The sequence below is a fragment of the Leptosomus discolor genome, chromosome Z, assembly GCF_034619465.1.
Source record: "Leptosomus discolor isolate bLepDis1 chromosome Z, bLepDis1.hap2, whole genome shotgun sequence".
Lineage (NCBI taxonomy): Eukaryota > Metazoa > Chordata > Aves > Leptosomiformes > Leptosomidae > Leptosomus > Leptosomus discolor.
Window position 1 is genome coordinate 92,620,100 of NC_141419.1, and position 13,168 is coordinate 92,633,267.

The 13,168-nt window shown below is 47.2% G+C and overlaps 1 protein-coding gene across 1 annotated transcript in view; it reads right to left on the bottom strand.

Moving 5' to 3' along the window:
* The window catches only part of MBD2 (methyl-CpG binding domain protein 2), a 37,958-nt gene extending 25,274 nt beyond the window's left edge, over positions 1-12,684 (bottom strand). The window contains exon 1 of the mRNA XM_086479548.1: positions 12,560-12,684. Coding sequence (XP_086335674.1) covers positions 12,560-12,672 — 113 coding nt within the window. The 5' untranslated portion in view covers positions 12,673-12,684. The remainder of the gene's footprint in view (positions 1-12,559) is intronic.
* Between the last annotated feature and the right edge of the window lie 484 nt (positions 12,685-13,168).

Consider the following 13,168-nt stretch of genomic DNA (forward strand, 5'->3'; position numbering starts at 1 on the left):
CGAACATCCCATTTCCAGTTATCCTAAGGAAATGGTGTTTCTACCGACCTTTACAGGGCAGAACTTTCTATCCCCTCATCTCTACTTAGTTCTCAAGCACCCCCAGCCCAGTCACACACATTGTGCATGCTGTCTGCACTTCACATTTAACCCACGCATATTTTCGCCGACCTCACTGGGGATTCCTGTAGACTCACTACCCAGTCTGCACACCCTGCGTGCAAGTCTTGGCTAATAATAACCTTATTGGCAATAAAAAACCTTATTGACAAGAAGCTACACAGCTCGTTTCACTGTAAGGGGCAATGGCGCTGCCCCTAGACTTAGAAGCTCGGTAGAAAATCAAGTATCAACAACTACTACGTAAAACTCAGACTGCTACACCAGTCTGTGGTAGTCTCTCAGTACAGAGCGTCGTGAAAATGGCTAAATACCCGTCACGTGAAGTCAACAGCCCCTCGGTCTAAGGCATATTTCTATCCAACGAAACAAGCCAAGTGTCAAAATCCTCCCGACTGCTGAAAGCCCAAAGGTTAACTGAGCTCAGAGGGTTTTTCATGGCACTTCCTTTCTGCAGAAAACTACTGAAGATTTTTGTTTTCTTCACTTTTCCAAAGCGGGTGTTGGTTTTTTTTTTTTTTTTTAACTTAAAAACACCTTGAGGCAAGAAGTTTCCCACAGAAGAATAAGTATTGAATTCTGGGAAAACAGCTAATTAAGCCAAACATTTTTCAAAGTCATTTAAATGAATCCAGAAATATGGAAAGACATAATTAACAAGAGGTAAAGGGTGGGAGAAGAAAAGACTTAAAACAGATCACAATCTGAAGCTAACCTCCTCAAGGATGGGTGTGGGAGGGAAAATAAAACCCACCACACATATATACACACACACATCCCACCACAAAACCCTTTTCTGCTTCTCGTAAACCAAGAATTGAAGCCATTCTATAAGCCAAACTAAACACAACACCGGTTTTATTTTAGATAGTGGAGATTAACACCCTGGCTTGTTAACACTCAGGAAAAATCTGCACGGTCTGAGACAGAGCGAGTCTTTGGTGGGGCAAGTAGCTTCGCTATTAAAATAATTGGACCCATCGTTTTTCACTCCTATTCAGGCACCTATAAGAAAAGTTCAAGCTAAAATCTGATCAAGAATTGCTGGCTAAATGTCCCTGTTTCCTAACGGGCTGGAAGGGCTAAAGTTACTGAATAAAGACTCCTGTTAAGAATTGCCTTCCCAGCTTTCCTAATGAACATAAAACACTGAATGAAAAGGAGAAAACAATGACTATAAGCAAAGCCTCAAATTGGCGTCAGTGTTCTCTGTTCCAGACACTTCTTTTTAATTAAAACTTGTACACACTCAGTCATTTTAGTAACTACTAACAGGATACTGAAATCTGACATCCTACATCTTCTTCATTACACCTTCATTTTGGTACCAAAGATGAAATGTGCTATCTTTCATTTTTCCTGTATCTCCACCTTCTGTTATTCTGTAAGAAGCTAACAGACTGTGTCAGCCAGACAGCACTCTTTTCACTAGCTCTCCTCTTCAGGTTCCTTGGAGAGAAATGCTTCACGTACACCCCGAGGGAACCCAAAATTCCAGCAGTGATCAGTTATCAGCCTAGCTTCACTGAAAATTCTTCCTGTAACCCTGAAAACAGATTTCACTAATAAAGACAAACTTTATAAATGCATCCAACATTCTTAAATCCTATTATTTACCCATCTAACACTTGCAGGGTCTTGGTTGGTTGGTTGGTTTGTTCAGTAATCCAAAATCAAATGAAAGCCTGTGGCTCAATATTTCGTACCAGCATGTGGATGGATCATTGGCAGGGCTGGTATTAAAGGCTATTTCAATCCACAGCGCAAAATCTACCCTTTAAGTTAACGGTGAAACTCTTTAGCAGGGACAGGCTGCAATCCACTAGCAAAAGATCTAGTTCCACCTTAATTTCAGTGTGAAGGATGAGACTTCCTCGGTCTGTCCTTGACCTGACATGATAAGAGCAAACAGAAAAGGCAGGCAGAGGGGAATCTCAGCTTTGGTTGCCACTTCAGTCAAGTACTTATTCTGGACTTTCTCCCATTTCCTTTACTCCACCACTCATTCTCATTGTCTCACTCCTTCCCGAGACGCTGCTGCCTCCAGTCAGCACTCGGTAACCACAGCACCTTCCCGTCCCCGCAGAAGTAAGTCACACCTTTGCGTCCCACTACATTCCTATCGTCGGTGCATCTTTTCCTTCCAAGTGGTGAACCAATCATCTGCCCTCTCTGACAAAAAGCAGCAATTTCTTAGTCCTTCAGTGCACAGTCTTCTATTCCTTATTGTTTTCATTCCAAATCATCCCCTTAGCTTCGAAGGCATTCAATTTCTCCTGATGACTTTCTGATCCTTACTTGTTCCCAGGTATGAACTTGCTCATGATGATGCATGCATAGCACACAGCACTTGTGCACCCAAGTTAACAGCTATTAATAACAGATTGGCTCCAAGAACACCATCCATGCAACTCCTTTAGTAGCTTACAACAACCAAGAAGCCCATGTTTTATTATAACCTGCTATTGACTCCTCTTCACCCCGTACCTTCATCATTTTACAAAACCTGTAGCGCTTTCCATTCTCCAGCTTCAACGAAATTTAATGACAAACAATTGACTGAAGCCCAACAGACTGAGTAGCATTCCTCCTGCTTACCTCAGAACATTATTTTGGCACAAACTCTAAAATCTAGTGAATTCTACTATGAAAATGCGTCACATTTGATTCCATATTCTACAAAAGCCCTTATCCTTAATTGTGCTTCAATTCAGACTTTCAACAAGTCCATATGATGTCAAAATACTGGAGAAAGTATATGCTCTGTAAGCCTTCTAGTTCTACCTCAGTAGCTGGCAAATAAAATACCCACTGGCCTTCCACTCAGTTTCAAGGCTGCAATTTTCTTCTAATACCATCCAGACTCGTTCTTTCATACGTCAGACCTTCCCCCTGTTCTAAGCGGGAGATGAATACGTGAGCTGGAAGGATCTGAATAAACTCAAAACTATTTCCACCCCACTTGCGTTAGTTTTCACATATATTCATTTTTTTCACCGCCAGTCCTGTAGTCGCTTCCATTTTCTACTCTGAAAACACAGGCTGTCAAATCACTAAAATAATGCCTTAATTTCTGAATCATTCCGAGATTACCGTCGATCTCCAAGCTGCTCCTGCTGCAAAGCTTTCTCTTACCTGCAGAGAAAGCTCCATGAGGTAAAAGTCAAGCAAAAGGCCTATTTGCAGAGGCTTTATTTGAACATCTATTAAATAATTAGTATGCACTAATGGAAAAGTGTGAGGTTACAGAACCTATTTAAACCAGCATGTCTACATAAAAGCCTGCTACTTACACACCTTGGCCAACACCAAGAAACCGCATGTTCTTTTTTTTTTCCTAAATGCTTTAAAACCAAGTTTAAATTCAAACTTAGTTTTGAGGAGAAAAGAAAGGCAGAAGGAAAGGTACAACACTTTCTTCTCTCTGAGAAGGCACTCTGGGTGATACTCAGGAGATATCTCAGAAAGGGACGTTGAAGAAAGCTCAGACTTCGAAGTCGCACTCGCTGCACAAGAGTTTTAAAATGCATTGCTCCGAGTTCACGTACTCTGACCTTTCAACTGCTACAAAGGTCAGAAGCATGAAGCACTACCTTATTTTAAGGAAACATTACACAGATATGGAAGAAACCAGTAAAATTTGCCCTCATCCACATGTTCTGGACATTCATTCATTTCACAGTGACCTCTTTCATGGAACAAGAAGCAAGTGAAAGCGGTCTTTCAGGGTGCTGTGACAGAGCGGAGCCTCTGGTCTGACTAAACTGCAGTGTGACCCAGTGTTGGGACAACTAAGAATTGCAAGATAAACGTGGAATTACACAGGCATGTCTCCAAATACAATTTTAACACAAGATTATTGTTATTTTTATAAGCATTAACGAAAAAAGTTGCAAATATTTAGTCTTACCTAAAGACAGCGATAGCTTTTTTAAAAAAATTGTTAACTTCAATTAGAAGTCTCTGGGGTTTTTTTCCCCCAACAGAAATATTATATTTAGTCATCCTGAGAGACTTAGTTCTACCGTAGCTGACACGCATATCAGCACCTAAACTTTATCCTGTCAAATTAAACACCGTACAACGTTTTTTGACATAACCAATTAACACCCAGCATCCTCAAAAAGTGGTGACGTGCCAACAACATCTAAAAACTGTCAGTTCCGTGGTGACATCATCAAGGCTGAAATCACTTTATACAAGATGAAATGAAGACCACAACCCTTCACCTCCAGCTACACGCTCGTGCAAACTCACGTACTATACGAACTGAAGTTCTCGGCGGGCTGAGGGGGACTGCGTTATATAATGAGCTTACAAGGAACTTTATCAAAAAAGACACTTTTCAGATGCTTCCTGTGAAGCAGCAGAGCAAGCTAATTAATGCACAAGGAGGTTACCTTGAATTTTATCGCTGATACTAGCCTATCTGGCCCCCTCCCCAGTTTGAAACACACAGCAAGTTTACAGGCAAGACAGCAGCGTGGCTTTTTAAAACAAGAACCACACTGGCAGACTTTTTTTTTTTTTTAAAAAAAAAAAAAACTTTGGCAAACTTCCATTGTTGGGTTTGTTGTTGGTTTTTTTTTTTTAATTTTATTTTGAGCTTTTGCTTGCTGGCCCTCCCCACCAAACAGATTTTGGAGGCAAATTTCAACCACAGCAAGCTAGATTCTCCAACAGCAGATGATAACAGGGAAATCACGCTGTCTTCTCCAATGTCTTGCTTTTCTCTGGCTTCACCGTTTTGCAGCAGCGGCTAAAATGATAAGAAACTGAAGAAACAGAAGGTGTGATCTCCTGGCTATTAAAACTACAGATCATCCCCTTCGTTTAGTCTTTGCACCCTCTGCTACAGCACTGCATAAAGAAATCAGTCACACCACCTCGCCCAAGGTTGCCCAGTTCCTGTTTTCTCAGGAAAAGGACCTCTAGGTCGCTGTAGTCTGACCTAGAGGAGTGCTGAACAGCCACACACCGATGAAGAGGAACAAAAACATTACACACTTTGGAAAAGGCAATTCAGATTAAAGACATCTTAATTTGGCTACCTAACAGAGGTAGAGAGAGGCAAAGTATTTCTTCTACCAATCGCTCCCCTCCACAGGTTGGGAATGAAGCCCAAGGAAGTGAGGAGATTGGAAATATATCAGGGCATTTCACCGTGAAAATATATCCAGGCATTCCACAGTGTAACAATAAATAAAACCACAGAAACCTCTCAACAAAGCTGTTTGATCTTACATTCCATGGAACCCAATACTGGGCAGGTGCTGACTAAAGCCTCCCACACGTAGCTGACCTCTAGGGAAGACAACAGATTCGTTCACCAGGCTATCAAAACTGCTCTGCCATTGCTGATCTCTTTCCTCAAAGATTTGTTTGCAAACACTCAAACACACACTCTGAGATGTTCAAAGATTTGGTAAAGAAATCACTACATGAATGGCATAACAAAATCCATTTTCACGCCTTTAAAGGAGTTCAGCATGTGGTATCTAACTTCACTCACCACAAAAATATGGGTTTTTACGCAATAGTACATATAGTTTACACCTCCACGCTACGTCATCAACAGCAACTGACACATATACCGTAAAAAGTTAATTTCTAGATTGTGATTTAATCTTCTCCTTATGGAAATATTTTGGATTCATTTATCAGAATCTATTTCTGTTTCCCAAACAACCTGATGAGCTCCTTTGGGACAGAGGACTGATGCATGGTGTCCTCGTAAAATGAAGTCAGAGTTACCACTATGACTTCATAATAATCATTATTATCATTCAGTACAGGGATGAATCCACCCTATAAAGAAAAATAAATTCATTTTACATACTGAGACCCTATTAGGCAGCATGTTTCAACTGGCATTCCCCAGGCTGCCCCACACTTAAGCAGGGGAGAATGTTACCATGCATTTTCAGAGATCAATGCAAGTCATCGAGCCACAGAAACGCAACACCCGTTCCACTTCAACTTCTTTTTTACATTCTCCTTCCAACAGGCAAAACAAAAGGCAGCCAAAATATTCAGACTAAAACCTAAAGATGATCAGAGAGAGCCCACACAAGAAAACCTGGGCTAACTTGTTTGTTATTATCATTGGCCTTGGGTTGGGTTTTCATTTAAATTGAGAGAAGCAGAACAGTTACGAGCAGTGAAGGAGAAAAGATGCAGGCTTTCAGAAGAGGCGAGAAGAACAAGATGGCAACTGAAAATTCTCCTCAATGAAGGCCAGTCCCTGAAGCGGGTGCACTGCTACAAAAAGGAATAATAGGAGCAGCACTAAGGAACTAAAAAGCAGCAATTTATTTCTTGCACAGAGGGTGAAGTACATTCTCAAAATGGAGACCTCACTATTAGGACTTGTTCTATGCTCTAATTACCTCTGGAAACAAAAACCCAACGAGCCTACGTATAACATAAGCACAAGTGAGCATCACTCAGGAAGACGCGACTAGCTCACTTTTCAAGACAAAGGTAAAGGTCTTCCTAAAAGAAAAAAAGAAGAAAAGCCAAAAAAAGCGCACGGAATTAAACTAATCCTACTGCCACTGGAAATTCTCTAGCATTTATCTTACTGTCAAACCACAAAACAAACTTCAAAGGGATGTCTGTTTGCCCCATGGGTACACCTATACTGGAAAAGCTTTTGTAGTTAAACTTAACAGTCTATTAGAACCCACTGAAAGCAGTGTCGACTACTTGGCTTTTTTAATCTTACCTAGAAAAAAAGTAGAGTAGTTCTTGCTTACTTTTTTCCCACAACGAACAAATGCATCAAAACAGAACATTAACTTGCTGCTGCTGTGAAAGAAGTAATTTCATGCCTGAGTTTAAGAAATGTTTCTCAACAGGTGTCACAGGCTGAGGCTGGGCCGGCCACTAACGCATGACAGATGCTCTCTATTAACGCCTCTCCCCTCCCAAAAGGGAAAAGGAGAGAGAACAAGGGGGAGAGACTTTATGGTTTGGAAAAGAAAACTAAAACAGCTTTAATGGAACAATACATGAAAAGATAGTAATAAGAATAAGGAAATAATGAAATATATACAATATGTACGAATATATACAAAACCAACACTGAACCAAACTCCTCCCACCCTGATGACGACACGCCCCCCCCACGCTGCAGGGCTGGCACTGGGGCAGTCCCAGGCTGGACTGGGCAGCAGACAGGGACGGGAGGCAGGAGCTGGGCTCAGGCCCTGGATTCAGGGACGCACGGGTTGGGATCGACGGCAGAAGGACAGACAGAGCCCTCCTCAGACGTCGGCCATCAAAGAGAGAGATCAACCCTCGTGACCCCTCAGCTTTACACTGACCGTGCCGTCCGTGGGGTGGAACACTCTGTGGGTCAGGTTTGGGTCCCCTGGCCGGTTCGCTCCTCCCTGCAGGGGCGGCCTTTTTCGGGCTGGGGACCCTTTTCCCTCCCGCACCCCAACACGGGCACAAGACTCAGCAGTGACCTCAGTCACTCCAAGAACCAGTCCCAGCCAGGGCCTCTCTGCATCCCGTTCCTTGGTGCTGGCTGTGACCATCAGGGGTTGGCACTGCTGGAGCAGTCCCTGTGTGGGAAAAAGTGCTGCTGTTTCAGACAGGGCCGTTAGTTAGGGGAGACTGAACTGAAAAGTTAAAGCACTAAAACAGAATTAGTTCTGGTTTAGCCCAAACCAGAACAACAGGTAAACGCTCCAGGTGGTTATGCACACTAAAGGGATTTTAGCAACAAGAAGAAGGGGTAAAGAAAACAGAAGGTGAGATCCCCACGTTCAAAGTTCCCACTTCACTCAGCCTTCCGCAGGACTTTGGAAGCATGACTGAGGCTTTTGGCAGGGCAGCAGCACCCCCTACCTCATAGTACACTGAATAAATAATACTTTAAAAAAATCATGATGCCAATTTACTACAGTATTAGGCCTTACACAGATAGGTTACTACTAGGAGAGTCACTTAAAAAAATGCAGGTACTGTTTCTCAGATGACTTGGGTTACAAGAAGACAACAGTTACAACAGGCTGCAAATACGGTTCATGCAAGCAGAGCAGCTTCACTTAAAAGAAAAATCAGATGTATAGCCTTAAATGGGATAACCTGGCTGTAGGCAAAGTGAAAGAATACTCTCAGATTACCACCCTGCAGACTTGGGGAGGGCATTATAAAGGACTCTGTAGCAAAGACAGACAGCCATTTAGAAAGATGACTTCTTATTCTTGAGGAGCAACAGAACTACCTTTGAGGTCGCCTTTGCTGTAAGCTGAGCGTTCACTTCACAGCGTGGACGAGAGGGTCATTAAGAGAATTCCTACCTTAAAAAGGATCATGTATATTCCTGGAGGTCGCTACGTATCTCAAACTGACCCAAAAGAACACTGTTTTGTCTCAGCACTACGGTAATCCTCTTCTTGGCCTTAATCTCGGTCATGGTCGCTGTGAATATCCCTCGCTTTTAGGGCAGAACAGCTGTATTCACTGCCAGGCGTGCTCGAGCTATCCGCACCGCAGCCCAGACCTGTTCCAGGAAGCTACCTGATGTGTGAATTAAAGTCTAAACCAAGCATTTATTCTGAGAAAGCTGGGCTGGTTTTGCATTTGTCCTGCATCCAGCATCACGATTTTTAACGCACTATTCCCTAGATCAACAAAGTTTATATTACTGAACACGGTCATCCCCTCCTCCCTCAAACCGGGCTCCAGAAGAAGGAGATTTTTCTCCCTCACCATTAACAAGGATTTTGCAAGCCAAGCCAGGCCTCTGGTGTCACCTGTCACCAAGCCTCCTATCCTCAAACCACGCCACACGGGGAAGCGTACTGCTGCTGACCGTATAAAACTGAAGTTTAAGTGAATTCTTCTGAAGATGCACAAACTTAAAACGCAATGTACATTTTTGTCATCCTCTTACAGTTGCCAAAAAAAGAGCAGTATTACTCTTTTTAAGTGGTGGTGCCAAATCCTGACCATACAGGTTTTTAGGGAATACTAGGCTGTGTAAGGCACACAAACTCAAACCCACTTTGTACCCACCTACGCATTTTCACAACATAGCGTTTATTAAGTCTTTTTTTTCTTCCTTTTTCAACAGAACTAGAGCAACATTACTCTTATGAATGTATTTGGCCTGCTTTACTTACTGGATCAAAACAGATTTTCATTTGTTTTAAACATAGCAGTGCTGAAATCTGCCTCATAGCTACAACAGAATGAAAAGAAAAAAAAAAAAAAAAAGGATAAATTTCTTATGCCAGTCCTGCCTGCAGCCATAAAAACATTTTTTTACTTGTTTCACTTCGGTTGTGCAGAAGCAGTCCTGTTACTGAACAGAAGTTATTTCTCTAGACACAAATGACTACTTATTTTTCCAAACCTGTAATCTGTAGTGAAATCAGCAAACTCTAAGCTATGAGTTGCCTGGTAAGTTTTTAGTTTCAATTTTGCGGTTGTTTGGCAGAAGATCTGCATCACTGCTAACCATGCTGGAAGGCGTCCTAAAATTTGAAACATTTATTCCTACCACTTTCCCACATTAAAAAGACAGAATTCTGGAGTCAGTGATGAGCAGATTACAGTCTCGCATCTTCCACACAAATTGCGTTAAAGAGTTTCTGAACAGGGTTTCAGGCAACGGCAGCAGCAGCAGAAGCCGAAGGCTGAAGGCTCAGATCAGAAGGGGCCAACCTCAAAAGCCGCGTTTTGATCTCGCGTAGTATTTGTGAAGTCTTTCCACCACACCCCTCTTTTAACAGCTTTTTTATGATAATCACAAAGGTCAGAAGACTCGTGGATATGAGGGGCAAAAAACACCCTACCAGAAAACACTGGAAATGTTTTACTTTATCCGAGCAACTGGTTCACGTCTTCCTAAAGCGTGACGTGCTAAAGCAGTCCTGAAAGCAGCAAGCCTCAAAATGCAACCAAGGTAGATTGCAACACGTATTAATCTTGCAAGAGTTGTTCTTAATTACTATTATTATTTAGACCATCACAGTAAATGAAGCTCTGCCCAATCCCTTTTCGTTTTTTTTTCCCTAGCCTTAAGAAATTGTTAAAAGCATAAACCCCAGCTAACTAAAGTGCCTTAATGAACTTCATGAGGTCTTTGCAAAGCAAGAACTGAAACCTGGAAATATTACAACTTAACTGCATTTTGCCTACGTTTTCATAGTTTAATTAAGGAACGCACAAAACACTGACATCCCTACATCCTGATGGGACAAATGTGGCTAAATTCAAGGTCGTTCTGCGCAAGTAGCTGGAGTTACTCAGGCTTTCTGCATTCCACATATTCTGACATAGTCAGCAGTGACTGTCTGGCTTGAGAAAAGCCTGGCATTTAATTCTGGAAAGACTAATCCTACGCAGAAAGCTCATCTTAGCAAGCTGCAGAAAGCCAGGACCCATCCAGAGAACAGGATTCAGACCGGAGGCTCGAGCGCAGTCGTTCAGACAGGCTTCCCGAGGCAGCGCCACAGAAAGGCAAGGCAGATGCAAAGAGAGAGGCAGCGATGCCAGATGCTCCCCAATCATCTGCTGCAATATTAGCATACGTTTGGGAGCGCGAGTCAGACAAAGGCGGCAAGACAAAACCAGAACTTGTCTTAAAAAAAAAAAAAAAAAAAAAGTTTGCAGTCATTTGCAGTCTGCTTCATCGAAAAAGCTCATGAGAAATCATCACTCCTCCTCTACATCTAACAATCCCTTTGTCGGATGTTTCGTTTTCTCTAGCAGCAACACGTGATGGGTCAAACGATGCCATATTCAGCACCGAGAGAAACCGACTTTTCCATTATCTGAGAGGGAGGAAGCACGACTTCTCGCTCCTCCAGCTGGACCGAGTCCATTCGCTGCAACAAAAGGAGACGGCTAGGCCTGCTCGGAAACAGCAATGTTAGGGAGAGGTTTCAGGTGCGGTTCATCAGAGCTATAAATAGAGGTGCTGTGGGTAAGAGGTTAGTCCTTGCAGAAGATAGCTTCCTCTGCTGTGCAGCAGGCTGGACTTACAGAAGCATGGCCTAAGAGCAAGGCTTCAGAATGCATCTGATTTGTGCCTCGAGAAAAGAACTAGCTCTTCGGCTTCTGAAAGCAAGCAGGAGGGGGAAATAAAATTAGGTTGCTGTTGCTTCTCTTGGTCTGACTATCACCTGTGCAGTCATAACGAGAGCGTTTAGCAGTGGCAAGGTTTCTCCGATGCTCACATGCTTATAACTTGGCTAAAATTTCAACTGTTCCTAATTAATTCAGTGTGGGGGGTGTGTGTGTCCCCGTGGTAGGGCATCTTGGGTCCACATTATGGCAACTCTGACTTAGTTTTTCAACGCAGGGGGGTTGTTCTCTTGAGGCTGATCCTGCCCTACTGCCAAAGCCAGGCTCGGGAGGGTTGCCACGGGCCAGCGTGTAGCAGCGCTAGCACTCCCTCTCCCAAAGGAAAACCGGGCTGAGGGGCTCCTTACAAGCCCTGCCAGCTCCCCGCCTGCCCAGCAGCCAGCCCCGCCCGCGCCGGTGGCGGCAGGGAACCGCGGAGCATCGCTACAGACAACCGTCGGCTTCTCCCGAGCGAGGGGCACGGCCGGCGGCCCGGGGCTCCTGCACACGCGGCAGCCGGAGCTCCGGCGGGGGGGGGGGGGGGGGCCTGGCCTCCAGCCCGCCCTGCGGGTGCCTCTCCCCGGGGCCAACACCCCCCCCCCAAGCCGCCGCCGCCGCCAGCCGCTGTCCTGCCCGTACCGAGCCAACCGCCTCCCCCCCCCGGGGCCGGGCTGCCGCGGGGCGCCGCCCGAGCAGAGACGCCCGTCCGCCCCCCCCCCCCCCCCCCCAACCCCCCGCCGGCACCGGCGCTCTCCGGGAGGGCCGCTCCTCGCAACGGCCCCCGTCGGGCGGGAGAGGGGGGGGGGGTGTGTACGAACGGCCCCGACCACCCGGCGACCCCTGACAGGAGGCGGCGGGAGGACACCGGCCTCACCGCCGCCGGCAGGCGGGCCATGGCGGGAGGGGACCGGCTCTCTTGACAGGCGGGCGGCGGCGGGCGGGGACCGGCCTCATCCTCCCACCGGCCCCTGACAGGCGGGCGGCGGGAGCGGACCGAGCCCCCCCCCCCCCCCCCTCAGCCGTCCCCCGGCTAAGGCGAACGGCGGCGGGAAGGGGAGCGGCGCCTCCCTGACAGGCGGGCGGCAGGAGGGGACCGGCCCTCTGACAGGCGGGAGAGGAGCGGGACTCCCCGCGGCTCCTGACAGGCGGGTGGCGGCAGGGGACCGGGACCGGCCCCGACCCTCCCCGCCGCCCCTGACAGGGGGAAGCCCGGGGAGCAGGTGGCGGCACCGAAGTGCGGGGCCGGGCCGGAGGGGCGGGGGGGGTAAAGGCTGGCGCCGGTTCCTGGCCGGGCCGACCCCGTCCCGCCGGGGGAGCAGAGTGTCACGGGCCGGTCGGCCCCGCCGGCACGTACCTGAAGTAGTAGACATCGCTCTTGCCGGCGCTGAGGCCCGACTTGCGGATCACCTCTTCCTTCTTCCAGCCCGGGGGCAGCGCGGGGCAGTCCATCCTGCCCTGCTTCTCCATGCACCGGGCGCGGGGCCCGAGGCGGCGGCGGAAGAGGAGGAGGAGGAGGGACGAGTGGGGAAGGGGCTCACCCGGCGTCCAGCCCCCGGCGCTCGCAACAAGAGCTTTATTGTTCCCGGACACGGCCGGGGCCGGGACCCCCTGGCGATGGCGGCCGCGGCGCGCTGTTCGCCGCCAGGAGCGCGGGCTGCGCGCGCAGCCGGCGGAGCGCTTCGCCCGGGCGCCCGCTTCCGCGGCCGAGCCCCGGAATCCGTGTCAGCGGCCCTCCGAGCGGGGCGCGGCGCGGCCTAGAGGGGCCAGAGCGGCCAACCCCGGCCGACCATAGAGAGCGCCGTAGGCGGGACAGAGCGGCCGCGGCGGCGGAGCGGGTAGGGGCACGGGGTGTCATGGCCGGCATCTTGGGGTGTCTGAGGACGGCCGGAGGGAGGGGAGCTGCGCCGGGAGGGCTTGGGCTCTCCGGTGGCGGAGGCTGGAGGGAGCCCAGAGCGGAACGGCG